General features: G+C 39.9%; 1 protein-coding gene across 14 annotated transcripts in view; it reads left to right on the top strand.

Moving 5' to 3' along the window:
* The window catches only part of MBOAT2 (membrane bound glycerophospholipid O-acyltransferase 2), a 148,262-nt gene that overhangs the window by 112,924 nt on the left and 19,030 nt on the right, over nt 1-16,308 (top strand). For all 14 annotated transcript variants that reach the window (XM_035273286.3, XM_054245237.2, XM_078350002.1 and 11 more), the window contains 3 exons: nt 4,841-4,896; nt 10,282-10,336; nt 15,292-15,475. In XM_035273286.3, coding sequence (XP_035129177.1) covers nt 4,841-4,896; nt 10,282-10,336; nt 15,292-15,475 — 295 coding nt within the window. The remainder of the gene's footprint in view (nt 1-4,840; nt 4,897-10,281; nt 10,337-15,291; nt 15,476-16,308) is intronic.

A 16,308-nucleotide genomic window follows, 5' to 3' on the forward strand; every position in this document is an offset into this window, starting at 1 on the left:
ACTGTCACATTGGCCTCCATGCTGATTCTGCAACATGCCAGTCACACTTCTTCCTAAGCTGTTGAACTTACTTTTCTCTCTTCCTGGAACATTTTTACTCCAGGCCTCCACAGAGCTTCTCCTCTAGTTCACTGTCGTCTTCTGGGTGAGGCTGGTTCCTGCCTGTGTCCTGTATTCCTTAGGCCCCTTACTCTGCTCCATTTTACTGCCCAGGGCTCACAGCATCTGACACGTTGTATCTTTACCTGTTTGTTTGTTTATAATCTGCCTCTCTCTAATGCAGTATAAATTCCTTAACAGCAAGGACTTGGCCTGCCCTGTTTGCACTGTGTCTTTGGCACATAGAAGAGTACTTGGTGCATCGCAGGTGCTCATTAATTAAATACTCATTTTTTCTGAATGAAGCAGTAAGTGAATGAATGAATGGACGAAGACCAATGGCCTTTTCCATCATCTTTCACTTTGTATTCATTTGGTGTTGGGCGAGTGAGGTTACTTGGTGTCAACAGATCTTGTTTGGATGAAAGGGTACTTGTAATTGTACACTTGGGATAACTGAGGTGGACAGTTAACAGTTTGCCTCTGTTGCTGGGTAACACACATCCTGCTGGCAAGCTGTTACACAGTAGATGCTTTTAGTTGATTTGTAGCATTAATATACAGACTTCCCTTGAGCTTAGTGGTCTCCTAGAGGTAACAGAACAATCACAAAAATAATTGTTCATTTTTAGCATTCATTCTCTTGTAATGTTTAACTACATTTGAGTTTTACTGTGTAGTAGAACCAAATCCTATTCTTGAAAAAAGTATGTAAATAAATTTTTAAATTTTTTATCCTTTTTTTATTTCAGAAAGCCTAGAATTTTTACTTAAGCTGAATTTTTTTATATTAGCTGAAACTGTTACATCAGTTGAAGTGTTACTTTGAACAGTTACAGTTCATATTTTCCCACAGTCTTAGCAGAGTATCACTGGAAGGAAATTTCAGTAATACCACTTAAATATACTAACCTTGTCCTATAGAAGGAAAAGGAAGCTCCATCCTGAGGCCCTGACCTCACTCTGGAAGTTCCAAAGCCTTCTGCTTCTTCTACCTTTTCCAGCTTCCAGCTTCCATCCTAGGGAAACAGGAGGTTCTTTCCAATTTGTGTCAAGGCATCCCAGACTTTTCCTAGGGTCCAGGAAGTGGTTAGATACTGAGGCTCCATTAATACAAAGTCAACAGATATTTAATAGTTAAAATGTCAGTAAAGATGTAAGTGAAGGGTGAAGGGGAGAAGAAAAGCAAAGCACACTGCCATGTGTGTACCTACGCAACTGTCTTGCATGCTCTGCTCATGTACCCCAAAACCTATAATCCAATAAAAAATTAAAAAAAAAAAAAAAAAAAGATGTAAGTGAAATAGTTGTGTAAATCACCCTAATTGTCCTGAAGCAGATATTTGTGAACAAAATATGCTGTTAAGAAAGCCCACTGCAGTTACCTCCCTGAGTACTGTTAGACTATTTTCATTTGTAAATGCTTTCTGCACAGTTGTTCCTGCTGTGGAAGGGTGAGGTATGCCCTTTCCCATCAGTCTTGTCTCCTAGCTATGTACGTGCTCAGTTGGACTCATCTGGCTGTTTTACCCTCTAGTTTGCATTTCTGAGCTCTCTTTAATCTACTCATCCCTTACTGAACTTTTCCTATAATCTTTTCTTATTTTCATCCGTAACATATGCCTGCATAGTTACTCTATGATAGTTTTGTATTCAGTCTTTCTGTTTCTTCATGTGCTATGCCTGGCTGACGGGTTGGACCAGAGGCATTGGGATTGCCATCCACTTAAAACAAAGGGAATATATGGAGCTAATGACCATCAGGAAATGAAACAAAAAAAAATGAGGAGGCATTTCTGTAAACCAGTCAGTACATTGACAGTGTATTATGTGCCAGGTACTGAAGGCACAGAAATAATTAAAGCAGTGTTTCTAACTGTTGAGTAGCTCATGGTTTTTTTGTGGCAATAGAAGAGTAAACAAATAATTACAATATATAATAAATGCTTTCAAGCACAGATGAGAAAGAACAGATGGGGGAGTGTATAATTAACCTACAGAAGGAGTAATAGATCTTGACTGGACACTTAGATTACATTTATTTGATATTTTAAATATATTTATTGGCCAGGCACAGTGCCTCACACCTGTAATTTCAGTACTTTGAGAGGCTGAGGCAGGTAGATCACTTGAGTCCAGGAGTTTGAGACCAGCCTGGACAACATAGCAAAACCTCAGTGTTAAGCAAAAATTTAAAGATTATCCATGTGTGGTGGCATGCCCCTATAGTGTCAGCTGCCTGGGAAGCTGAGGTGGGAGAATCACTTGAGCCCAGAAGTTCAAGGCTTCAGTGAGCCAAGATTGCACTACTGCACTCCAGCCTGGGTGACAGAGTGAGACCCTGATGAATAAAAATGTTTTCTGTTTTTTTTTTTAAATTTAGCACATATTTTGTGCCAGACACTGGTACATGCTGGAGGTTTAGTGGTGAACAAGACTCTTAGGTTCCTTGCCTCCTGGACTTTCTAAAAAAGGGAGAGATTTTAAATCAACCACTGAGATTTAATAAAAAGAACAACTACGAATGTGAAAACACTGTGAAGGAAACAAAGACTGAGATGAAATGAAGGGTGTATATTTTCATGCATGAGTGTGTGTTTGTGTGGGCAGAGGGAAGCCACTTGAGTTAGAGCTGTCCAGTGGGCCTCATGTGCGAAGAGACTCTTCAGCTGATTCTTGAAGAGGGCGGAGTAGCTTATCCTTGTAAAATGATTCCAGGAGGAGTAGTCTGGGTGGAGAGAGCAGCATTTGAAGAGAGGCTGGAGTATTCAGGTCTGTTTCCTGTCTTCTCTCCTGCTCTGTTAGGGGCATGATTCTTGGAATCAGCAATACAGCTACATGTCACCCATCCTCCCAGCCACACATCACCCGTCCTCCCAGCCACACATCACCTGTCCTCCCAGCTCCCAGCAGCTCACTTTTATAAGAGCTTCTGTGTCCTTTGCACTTGATGGAATAGAAGTTGTATGTGGGTTCAAGGGACCAAGCAGGCACAGGCAGGACACTCAGAGCCCATATTTGCATTTTTTAAACATCTTGTCTGTGTATACCTGACAGATTATTGTGTCACTGAATTGACAAAATAAATGTAATAATTATTTTGTCAGTTGTTACTATGTTTTAAGGAGACATGGGAATTAGAATTTAGAACTGAAGAGAATTTTGTAACTCACCAGTGAGCTAAACTATGAAAAGAATTAGGCAGATTGAGAAAAATGATTATCTCCCCCCAGGGAAATGGAAATTATAGGGCATTTTTATAATTTTCAAGGGCTTGAAGGGTATCTTGCAAAGCAGAAATAGCAATTGGGTGTTCCAAGCCACTTGGGGGATTACGTTGGTTGAAGCATGATTTCCTAAGAAGTGAGTATGTAAATGTAAGAATTTACTTTTAGAATTGAACCTAAGAGAAATCACCTCCCTTAAGTACTTCCGGTTTAAGACCCTTTGTCATTGATGAGACCTTCCTATTAGTTGAGGAGAATGAGCTGTAGCTTCTTAAGGGCCCAGGTCTGTAAATCAAATTACCAGTGGTAGGAATGTTTAAAGCAAACCCTTGCTGCTGTTTGCTGACATTGTGAGAAAGACACCTCTGTTTGCCAAAGGCAGCAGTGGACATGATCGAGTTTCTGCACTGAGCGATGTGGACTGGTAGAAGAGAGCGGGTCAAGAACTAGACCCACAGGGGACTAAGCCTCCCTAGCCTGGGGCCCCCTTTCCGTGGCAGTACATGGGCTGATGCTGTGTGCTCCACACTATCTTCAGGATTCCCTGAAACATGTTCTCCTCCTCACATGTATAAAGCACAGTCTACCTTAAGGCAAAACACAATTTCTTGGTTTTATTGTGTTATCATTTCAGAAAGTTAAATAACTTCTGGTCAACTGTTCTTCAATATAGTCTGTAAGCTAATGTAATAGTTAAAGGATAAAAGCCTTCCTGGTGGTTTTATTTATTTTTATAGAGATGAGGTCTTGCTGTGTTGACCATGGTGGTGTCAAACTCCTGGACTCAAGCGGTTCTCCCACCTCAGCCTCCGAAAGTACTGGGATGACAGGCATGAGCGACTGTGCCCAGCCTTAACTGTTTTTTAATATTGTCTGAAAGCTAATGTAATGAAGTATAAGATGCATCCTGGTGGTTTTCTCATATGGATGTGTTTTTTTCCTTTCCAAATTATTCATTCAATAATAATAATAAAATATAGGAAAATAATGCTGTTTTTTTCTTATTATTTTAAAGTCCTTTTTCCTTTAAAATGAATCATGATTTCAGTGCCTCACCTGGCTGTGTTTAGAGTCAATAGCCCCTGTGCCTAGTTTTTAGAGTAAGAAGTTGGGAGTCTATCCATGATATGTTGAAGACAGTACTGAGCCAAAAGCAGGAAACTGGGGCCTTGTCTCATGCCTGTGTGCTTCTCACCTCTGGGCCTCATTTTCTGATGTATAAGATGAGGAGATTGGGTTAGATCACTGGGTCACTAGGGATTTCTTTTAGGGGGAGCGTTTTTTGTTTCGTTTTGTTTTGTTTTTTGAAGCCTGGGAGAAAGCCCAGATCGCCATCTCCTATGCTGTCCTCAAACACATAACCTCTTGAGTTATTGCTGAAATCCCTTGGAGGTCTTTTTTATGTTAAAAATTTCAGGATTTGTAGTGATAAAAGCAGAATAAACTCTTATTCTTGTGTCATAAGTATTGTTTTAACTTTCTTCTTTTAAAATACTATTTTTTTTATCTCACAGCCCAATGATGATCATTACTCAGAAGATCACTAGTTTGGCTTATGAAATTCATGATGGTAAGAATTCTGAAATTAACTTTTTATTGCTGAAAAAATTTTAATTCTAGGAATCTTTTGCTTGAGATATTACCATAACTTTCTGCTATTAGAGTAAGGAAAGGGAGGGTGTTAAGATAGGGGAATATATTTAACTCTGGTTAGGGTTATGAAAAATGCTTGCTTTCCTTCAGTGTTTTATATTCATTTTGATTTCAGTGCAGTGACAAAAAGTAAAATAGTGTGATTTAGTCATATGGCCCACAGTTGTCATAATTTGACATATAAACGAAAGAGACATTTGTTCTAGATCAAGTTTTATTATTTCCTGCTTCATCTCCTTGTTAAATTTTTATTATAATTTATGTGTTTCCCCCTACCTCTTTCCTTTATATACATACATTCATAATTATATGTTTCCCTGTATTTTTATTATAAATATTTCTGTTTTCAATGAGTGACATATAGCCCTGGCCCAACAGGACTCTGAATCATAAGATTTGGACTCTGATTCCTTCAAAGACTGAAGAAGTGAAGCATCCCTATTAGAACAGTCATTTGTATGTATCCTGGGGAGCTTTTGAGATGAGTTTGAGCCCCCTGTGTCTCCACCTAGAGAGAGAGAGAGAGAGAGAGAGAGAGAGAGAGAGAATGAGAAAGAATATTTTTCCTCTTCTCCCCTCTGGCTACTAACAAGCAAAATCAACACTTAGTTTTTCTGGGGGTTGGTGGAAGGAAAGAGGTAGATTAAAAAATCTCTGCTACGTGTTTAATCATGTCTGCATGTTAAACAGCAACTCTCTGCCCTTCAGAAAGAGAAACACCTCTGAGGGAAAATTCTGCACATGGGAGGGAACATGAGGTTGTGGTAGGAGTGTGGGTTTTGATGGATGGGCAAATGTCCAATCAGATTCCAGTTCAGCTTCGTACTCCTTCGGCTTTCTCCTTGGTCAATTAACAGTATGATCCAGCTTGAAGGGTTTTTTCATGGATTATAATTTGTGCAGTGTCTTATAGTTCTCGCATTCTGATCAATGAAGTGATCGGGCGAAACTCACCAGACCCTGATATGAGATTGTAGTTATAAAACTTATACTAGAAAACACTGTAGGTAAAAGCATACAGTTATCTTCAGGTGCCAAAACTTCTGTAGTATGCTGATAATAGGTTACTCCTGTGACACTGGAAAGAGAATATAGGAAAGTCGTAGATCAAGGATATAATTTTGTCCGTAGGTCTAGAAGTATCTGATGACCATATATATTCAACTCAGAATTAGAAGCACAACAAACCCCATTTTGTGACCTCTTCTTTTAAATGGATTTAATGGTAATTATCTGTTTAGAACAGTTTAGATTTTGATTAATCTTGGCAGCATTTGAAGCATTCATACCCTTTAACTTTTCACACTGGATTCCTCTTCCAGTTTGCTTCAGTACATCCTCCGAGAGAGTCTGCTACAGATCTGCCACTCCGGATACCACCTACCCCTTTATTCCCAAGGGATGGATTGAACCCTGTCTAATCTATATTTTCTCAGCTAGTCTTTCAGAGAACGGCCTTATTATCTGTATGTCAGGGGACCCCAATGCCACTCCCAGTTTGGTGATTCACAGGACTTAGCATGTAGTTGTATTCATGGCTAGCATTTATTACAGTGAAAAGATTCCAAGCAAAGCAGTAAAATGCAGTGGTGCCTGTAGTGAAGTCTAGAAGAAACCAGGCACAAGTTTCCAGAAGTCCTCTCCCAGGGGCATCACTTAGTTTTCCACAATTAAGTATGTTCTTAATTCCCCCAGCCACAAACTGTGACAACAGCTGGGAAGTGTCTATTAGGGAAACTCTTAAAGTTTTTATTAGGGGCTGGTCACATAGGCTCCCGCTGCCTAACACACACCAAATTCCAGGCTCCCAGAAGGAAAGCAAGTGTTCAGAATAAACCATATTGTTGACACAAATAGGCTAGGCATAGGGAACATTTCATATCAGTGTAGGGGACTGTGGACCAGCGCACACCTTATAAGCAGGCCTTAGTAAGGACAGCAGACTCAGAACTGTGCTAACTTGTTTTTGCACAGTCTGGTTCTGGACCACTCCTAGATGAAACCAAGTGAATGATCTATAACTGTTTCTGTTTCTCAACTGTCAATCCAGCGGCATCATTCATACTTGCATCTTTAGGAAGCAGGTGTTACTGTTTCTTTGGATATTTCTAGGCACGGTTTTTAAGACATTTCATCACCCTCACATAACAGAGCCTGTTTACCCTTCTGGCTTTGAATTGTGTATATGAGATTGCTGAGGGCTTAGGATGAATGACTAAAATAACCTGCTGGCATGTTTGCTCATGAAGTCGGACTTGAATTGTGGCCTTTAGGGATAGCATAGCTGGTTTTCTTGCTGGCAGCTTCATTGATGTCACCTTACAGTAGGAATATTTCAGCTAACTGAATGTTTGTACAGGTTGAGTATCTCTTACATGAAATGCTTGAGATCAGAAGTGTTTCCAGTTTTGGATTTGTTTGGATTTTGGAGTATTTGCATACATATAATGAGATATCTTGGGACCCAAGTCTAAACACAGAATTAATTTATGTTTTATATATACTTTATACCCATAGACTGAGGGTAATTTTCTACATTATTTTTAATAATTTTATGCATGAAACAAAATGTGTGTACATCGAACCATCAGAAACCAAAGGTATCACTATCACAGCCACTCATGTGGATAATCAGTATTGTTTGGCATCATCTTGATTCCTGAACTCCGAATTTACATGAAAATGATAAGCAATCATTTTCTTATACCTAGTCATACGTAAGTACTAAACAGTAGAAAATATGCCCTTCCATTGATACAGTGAAAAAATAGTGTGTTCAGGGCAACTAAGCAGCACAGTAGAGTCTCTGGACTACTGGCATCAGCTGTTAGACACCGCAGCAACAAACAGTGGCAGGCATTCAGTCTCTGCCAACTTCACGCCGGGGCCCAGAAGTCTTCCTGTATCCCATTGTTTGCTGGGCTGCCTTATCTGTACTTGGTTAGACTTCGAGCATTAAAAAATGGCATCTTGTCTTTAATTGGTTTTTGGTGATTCTTTTGGCAGGTTCCCAAATTGTGAACTGAGAAGGGAGGCTAGGCTTGTTGTGCTTGTGGACTTTTGACACAAGTTTGTTCTATGTAACTCTATCCTTTAAGCTCCGTGTCTACTTTTCTTGGCTAGTTTATACTTTGAAAGCAATAATAGCTTCTCTGAGCAACATGGCAGGCTGAACTGGTGTAGAGGCCCACCCTATGCCAAACACTTGGAAATGCTGACTAAACCTAACAACACAGTTTATGTATGGCAAAGCTTGAAATCACTAATAAGGCTATTAGCATGTCACCCTTCTGGTAAAAGCATGAGGGAAAAAAAGGATAAGAAATTTTAAACAATTGAATACTTTCCCTCATTTCTAGAGATGGCTCTTGTTTTTTTAAGGAAAGGGTGGACAGCAGTTTATCTGATATGGGGAGAGAAAATAGAATTGTCACAAGTAGGAGTTATCCTTTTTTAGGGTTTAAATCGTGATAGTATTTTACCTTTTTCTCATCTTTGATCATCTTTTCTTTAAGTGTTTTTTTTTTCCTCCTGATTATAAAAAGTAGGTATGTGGTCATTGAGGAAAATTTGAAAAATATAAATTGGAAATACGAAGAAAAAATTAATCTTCTGTATCCCTCCCCCAACACTCGTCAGAGCCAGACCTCCTCCTCTTCTCCTTCTCCTTCTCCTTCTTCTTCTTCCTTCTTTCTTCTCTCTTTTTTTTTTAGACAGAGTCTCGGCCCACTGCAACCTCCACTTCCCAGATCCAAGCGATTCTCATGCCTCAGCCTCATGAGTAGTTGGGATTACAGGCACGCACCACCACGCCTGGCTGTTTTTTTTTTTTTTAAAGTAGAGACAAGATTTTACCATGTTGGCCAAGCTGGTCTCAAACTCCTGACCTCAAGTGATTCAGCTGCCTTGGCCTCCCAAAGTGCTGGGATTACAGGTGTGAACCGCTGTGCCTGGTCCCTTCTTTTTTAATTAATATTTCCTTTATCGTCTTATGAGGCGTAGTTTTCTTTTTACATAATTGTCAAAAGTGGAATGTATAATATATTCCCATTCTTCAATTGTAGCATATGTAGGTTGCTACTTTTTTTGTTTGCTATTATGTATAAACTTGTGGTGATCCCTGTCTTATGTCTTGAACCACACCTTCAGTTATTTCCTTAGGGCTAGAGTTTTAGGAATAAAGGGTAGATAAATAATCTAAACTGGTTTACAGAAAGATGGTGTGAGTTCCTCTTGGTAGCTCATTTATTTGTTTATCTTATGTCTCCCTACTAGACTATAAGTGTTATAAAAGCAGGGAGTTTGTTTTTCCTCTGCTCTTTCCTCAGTGCATAGAATAGTTTCTGAGGCATTTTAAGGCAGTAATAATTTTCTTCTCATCTTTGTATTATATACATATAAAATACATAAAATGTGTGTTTTCCATAATTTAGATTGTACAATATGAGTAAGAGCCCTTTAAAATTTCTGCATACTTATAAGTGAAAATGGCATCTTGCTCTTTTAATTACATTTAATGGTTTATAATAAAAATGTTATTAATCATGAAATTAACATTTCACGTTGGTTACATGTATTTCTTTTATGATTTGTCTTTTCATGTTTTTAGTTTTGTCTATTTCAGTGTTTTTTAATTGCTTCGCTTTTTTTCTTTTGGGAATATTAATACTTTATAATATTTATCATATTAATGTTGCTGTTTGCTTTTTAACTTAGTTCCCCTTTAGTCTTTAAACTGGATTTGAGGTATATGTATTTTCAAAGCATATGGATCTAGTAAGTTGATGTGTAATCTTAAATAATATATCCTCTTCTTTGAAGAGAAAGTAAATAGATGGGTAAAGATCATGTATTTGAGTTTGGTTTTCATGCATTGGAGACATGAAGAGTAAGGAAATTTCTCTTTGCTTTATGTTGAGCTTCTAGTTTATGGTACTAATGTGTAGTCATTTAAGTTATCCAATAATAGAAAAATTGTAATGGCCCTTTTTGAAAAGTCATAGCATTTACAGTTAAGGACAATAACGTTATAATTTAAAAAGTGCCAGCATTTGGGAATTCATTAGTTTAATTATAACTTCCCTTAGAGTGGAGTCAGATGACCAACCATGTGTTAGTTTGTAAAAACTTTTCACATGATTGAGCCTGTGTTGCCATAAGAAAGAATGGAATAGTCATTATATCAAAATTGGGAATATAATAGCATGAATTTTAATCGAGGAAAGTAATGAAAGTGTGCATGGGCAAAATGCCATTTTGGGAGAAATCTTAATTGATAAAAGTACCTATTTTTGTTTCTCAGGGATGTTTCGGAAGGATGAAGAACTGACTTCCTCACAGAGGGATTTAGCTGTAAGGTACGTGCCTTTGCATCCTATCCTGTCATGCTTCCCGTGCCTCTGCCTAGGATCCACATTCCTCCTGTGGCTGAGGCTTCCTAGTCCTTCTAGCGGTACTTACTTCTGAAAATCAAGCCTCACTCCCTCTACACACCTCCCTCCTGTCAAAGCCTGCTGGGTGGGACTGGGTATCCCCTCTAAGGCTCCTGCAGCACCCTGCCTATGTGGTTGTACATGTATGACTCCTGTTGGCCGTGAGGCTAGCTGCTAGTTTTTGTCCCTGTGAATGAGTTCCTTGAAGATAGGAGGTTAGTATCGTCTTCAGGTCTGCCATCTAGTAATCACTGGTAGTAATTGCAGGTACCATTTACAGGCCAATAACTTGATGGCAGGTACTGGGCTAAGATAGAATGCATTAATATAGCACATAGATACCATATTTTGAAATAATAAAGAACCAGTCAGATAATTCATCTGGGACAGGCTTCTACTTCATTTATTGAAGGTACTCTGATGACTAATCTAGGGAATGGCTTAATTTCACAGGGTCCATCTCAACCTAAAATAATTTGAGATGGAATACGCATTATACTTAAAGAAAAATTATCTGTGGATTACCTTGTTTCTAAATCTAGAATGAATAAGTGCATAACTGCTAGAAGAATGAGATTGTTTGTGATATTATTTAGAACTACACTAAGTGTTCATTCATTTTTGATCCCAGGTAGCATGTCTTAGGGATCTTTTTATATTTTCCCCATCTTTAAAAATGTTCTATTCTAATATCCTCTATAGTCAGTCTTTATATAGCAGTAAATACACACTTGAGTGTACTTTTCTGACTAGAGGTTAATTTGGTCTGGGTTCTTTGATCTTTAGGAGCCCTTGGGCTATCCCAGTAGCTACTCATTTCCCCCATGCCTCTCACATCGAGAGCAAATCCCCAGACCTAAAGAACCCAACCTCTCCACCTAACTGAACAGTGGAAGAAAGCTGAGTGGGAAAACATCTTCTTGCTGACTGAACTCATTTTGAATTTGTTACTCCAAATTTAAAATTAGGATTCTTAGTATTGCCAGGGGTTCACATTTTCTTAGTCCACTCATTTCCCATGCTCTCCTAAGATGATATATTCCCCTTTCTCCCAGACTTTTAACACTCTGTCCTCGCTACTCATTTTGGTAGCAAAATTTTATTTTTTGGAGAGAAAAAAAAGCAATCCTACTTTGATTCTGCAACCACCAAATCTACACTGATGCCTGAATCTCTAACACAGTGCTCTGCTTTCTTTCCTGGTATCAAATACTAGCTGTCCATAATCTAAGGCCAGCTGCTCACTGCGGCACAGAGTCCACTTCCTTCTCAAGGATTTTGCTGTGTCAGTTACTCCTGTCTGTTCACTCACCAATTTCTCCCTCTCTGTTGGGCCATCCTCACCACCTGAATGGAACAAGCTCATGGCACCTGTCATTCCTTTCTAGCCATCACCCCGTTATTGCACACTCCTTTAGAAGAGCACTTCTCGAAGGCTTTGTCGACATTCAGTGTCCTTCCCATTCTCTCCTCAACCCCCTGCATTAAGATATTTGTCCCCATTCTTGGTCTGAAATCATTCTTTCAAGATCGCTCTTAGTCTTGGCCGATTTCATTGTCAGCCTGTTTGCATGATGCTGAACCTCAACAGCACTGGCCAGCTGGCCACTCTTCTGAAATACCTCCTTCACTTCCTTCCAGGACACTCCATTCTTTCCATTTTTCTCCTCCCTCACTGGCTCTTTCTCTGTTTCTTCTGCTGAATCCTCTGACCCTGCTTCTGCCTTACCACAGGAGTAACCTGCTGTATTCCAGGGCTCAGACCTGGACCTCTCCGTTTTCTCCAAGTGGTCACATCCATTGACTTTAAATACCATCTTCGTGTTTGAAGTCTTCTAAATGTATATTCCCGCACAATCCTGTCCCCTCAGCTCCAACCTCATTTATCCAACTGCCATTTTGAGGTCTCTACATGGATAGTGACAGGCAGCTCAAACAGAACATGTTCAAAACAGAACTTCTAATTTGTTTCCCTCTTCCTTCCTCCACCACATCTGTTCCTCCACCATTATCACCCACTTAGTTAATAGCAGTGGCATTATCACTGGTGGCTTGGGGGGACTTCCCTTTTCTTATAGCAAATACACGTCACCATCAAGTTGTTAGCCCTTCCTTTAAAATTCTTCTCTGATCTGACTGATTTTCACCACTTCCACAGGTCACATCCCAGCACAAACCCTCATTTTCTACTCGGTCTGCTGTGGCAGCTTTCCTACCTGCATCCTTATTTTTTCCCATCCCCTGGGCAGCCTACTTTTCAGCTAGCTGCCAGAGAAGCTTTTAATGTGCATTGGATTATATTATTCCCCTTCCCTGATGAAAATCCTCCAGTGGCTTCCCCTGTAATTTAGAATAGAATTAGAAACCCCTGGCGACAGCATATAAGGCCCAGCAAGAGCCCAGAGCTTGCCCACGCTTCCTCACTCCATCCATTCTTTCTGTGCGAACCACTCTATCAAAAATACCCCTCCCTTCCTGCCATCACTTTCTGTCCCTTTGCTCTGCTTTGTTTTCTTCAATAGTAGGTATTACTGTCGGATGTTATACAAGACATTTGTTTTAATTGTCCCTCTCCCTGCCCCTCAGTGTAAGGTCATTGAGGACAAGAACTTTGTCTCATTTATTGTCCCTGTGATCTAAGTTTTGGTTCATTATTTGGAGTGATTTTGCCTCCAAGAGTCAGACATTTTTGGTTGTTACTGCTCAGGGGGTAGTGCTACTGACATCTGGTGGGTAGCACCTAGGGGATGCTGCTAAACACCCTGCAGTGTGCAGGAGGACCCCACAACAGAGAACTAGGAGCCAAAGTGTCAGTAATTCCACAGGGAGAAGCCCAAACTTGAGACAGCACATAGCTGATATCAATTATCAATGGAATGAATGAATGAATGAATCTTTTGTTTGATATTATACATTACAATTAGATTGAAGTTCTGATTTCATAAACAAGTGTAGTAATTTACTTCAGTACCTAAAATGACTTGTTGTTTGATATGACAGTGGAGCCAAAAATTATTTAAGCAAGTTTCATGGTTAAGAACCTCCTCCTGTCCTTGCTAATGGTGATACATAGTTGACTTGGTGTTAAAATAATTGGTATTGAGAATGAAACTCTGTTGCTGGAGTACAAGGAGTTCTTTTATACCCTTGTGACTACAGGATACTTACCCCGGTCTTTGATACAGTGAGAAAGCATGTTGTTTCATCATTAAATAGAAATAACTAAAAGAGAAAATCTGCCAGAAACATTTTCTGTCATCAATTTCAAGCCCTGAAGAGAAAATACTTAAGGTTCAAGACATTTTTAAAAGTGGAAAAATAATTCTGGAAAAGTTAGAAATGTAGTTTTGGCTGAGTGGTAACCTAGATGGTATCAGATGGGCAGGGATCACTATTTTGTTCTATGTAATTTCTCAGAGAAAAATAATCTATGCTAAGCTAGGCAAGGTGGCGAGTGCCTGTCATCCCAGCTACTCAGGAGGCCAAGGCAGAAGCATTGCTTGAGTTCAGGAGTTTGAGTCCAGTCTGGGCAACATAACAAGACCTATCTCTTAAATTTTTTAAAAAAATACATACTATTATGAGGGTATTCTCTCAACCTCCCTTGTCCACAAGGGTGTTTGTATATTTTAAGGAGACAGCTTATCCTATTCAGAGAGGAGAAGGGACTCTGACATGTTCAAGAAGCCTGCCTGCTGTGCCCAGGTGCAGTTGTGGTTTCTTTGTGATGGCTTAGTAGACTTTCTTAATGGAACTGTTTTTTTAAATATACACTCTTTATTCATTTAGATGATAACATAAATAGTCTAAACAGTCTCTTGTATTACTAACTGTTTTCACCCTGTTACCCGTAGGTACCATGTATCATTTGGACAGACCTCTAAGGAATGGAATTAAAAATGTTTTGAGACATTTTTGACTCCCTTTTCTCTTCCACCCCATAGCCAATCCCTCAGCAGCCTTCAGGCTCCACTGCCAGGACACGTGCAGAGCGTCTGCCCCCTCCTCCAGCCATTGTCACCTCCTGCCTGGAGACTGCAGGAGCCCCACACATGGGCTGGGGTGATGTGTTTTCAGACATAGGTCTTTTAAAACCCTGCTATGTTTTCTCATTTAAGTCAGAATAAAATCTAAAGTCCCTGCCGTGGCTAGTAAGGCAGGCCCTGTCTGGTTCAGCTCAGCTGTCTGCCCTGCTCCTACCTCCACTTCTGGGACCACTCTGCTCCAGCCCCATGGTCTCCTTGCTGCCAGGCATGCCCAGCTCAGGGATCCTCATGCATCATTCCCTCTGCCTGGAATCCCTGTCCATGTTATTCCTATCACTTTTTTCTGGTCTCTGCTCAAATGTCACCTTATCAGAGAGGCCTTCTCTGACTTCTTAATATCGTAAAAGAGTTCCTTCTTTTTGTAGCACTTAGCATCTCTGAAAATATTTTTGATATATTTTATTATTGTTTTCTGCAACTGGTATGCAAGCCGTGTGGATGTAGGATTGTCTTCTCTTTGTTTCCTGCTGTATCCAAGCCCTGCAGCATGTGGGGCACATGGTGTGCAGCATGTGTTTGTTACAAGAGCAAATGATTGCCTGGGAAGAGACAGCACTTTATGGATAGTGCACCCGTCTTTGATTTGTTTCATCATGAGAAATATGTCAAAACCTTCATATTTGCCCATAAGGATCTGTAAAGAAGCTCTTATTCAGACACACTGTTGAGCATGACTGTGTCCTGAGCCTGAAAATTTTTGTTGTGTGGGTGCAAATAAAAATTAAAGCTTGATTCTTATTTTGGAAATGGGGAACAGTGAGGTGGATGATGATTCTATCAAACATTCTGAAAGCTTGCGCTGCATCTCACTGGTTGCATGTCTTTTCATTGCAGGCGCATGCCAAGCCTACTGGAGTATTTGAGTTACAACTGTAACTTCATGGGGATCCTGGCAGGCCCGCTCTGCTCCTACAAAGACTACATTACTTTCATTGAAGGCAGATCATACCATATGACACAATCAGGTGAAAATGGAAAAGAAGAGATACAGTCTGAAAGAACAGAGCCATCTCCAAATGTAAGGTCATAAGATTTATCTAAAGCCTTCATAGCATGTATTGGTTAGTCTTATTTATTTAAGGATACAAATATTTTCACATTTTGAACTTATCCATGTATTTCTTTAAAAATACTTTTTAAGATAAATGACTCTTCATACTGTTACTTAATGTTGATATCTAGTAGAAGTACAGTCATGATTAAAGAACATAAATAAAGTCACTTCAGAAAGTATGTGCTGAATTCCTTCGGAGAATAATGCTTTATAGTTACAGGGAATTTTACAAGAAAGCTCTTATTATAGAATTGGCCAGCCTTATGATTCTCCAGGCCCACCCTCCCTTCTCCCTCCCTCCCTTCCTCCTTCCAATCCTTCCTCCTTCCAATCCTTCCTCCTTCCAATCCTCCCTCCTTCCAACCCTCCCTCCCTCCCTCCCTCCCTCCCTCCCTCCCTCCCTCCCTCCCTCCCTCCCTCCCTCCCTCCCTCCTTCCCTCCTTCTGTCTGTCTTAACCTCTGCCTTGTGTTTCAGCAGATTATAAACACTCTGTATCCTCCATTTCTTTTTTGCTTGTCCCCTCCTCTTCTTAATCATTGCCATTTGAAATCTTTCTTTCCTTGAAAGGCCTACTTCAAATATCACCTTTTCCACAAAACAGCTCCTTATTCCCACAGTGAAGAGATTAGTAATATTATAAAGATATTAATAATAGCTAACACTTTGACAGTGCTCACCATGTGCCAGGCTGTGAGGTGTGGACCTCACATCTCTATTTCAGCCCTCCCTCATAGCACTCATACAAGGCAGGCACTGTTTTTCTCACCATCTAACAGATGAGGAAACTAAGACTCAG

This window comes from Callithrix jacchus, chromosome 14 (assembly GCF_049354715.1).
Source record: "Callithrix jacchus isolate 240 chromosome 14, calJac240_pri, whole genome shotgun sequence".
Lineage (NCBI taxonomy): Eukaryota > Metazoa > Chordata > Mammalia > Primates > Cebidae > Callithrix > Callithrix jacchus.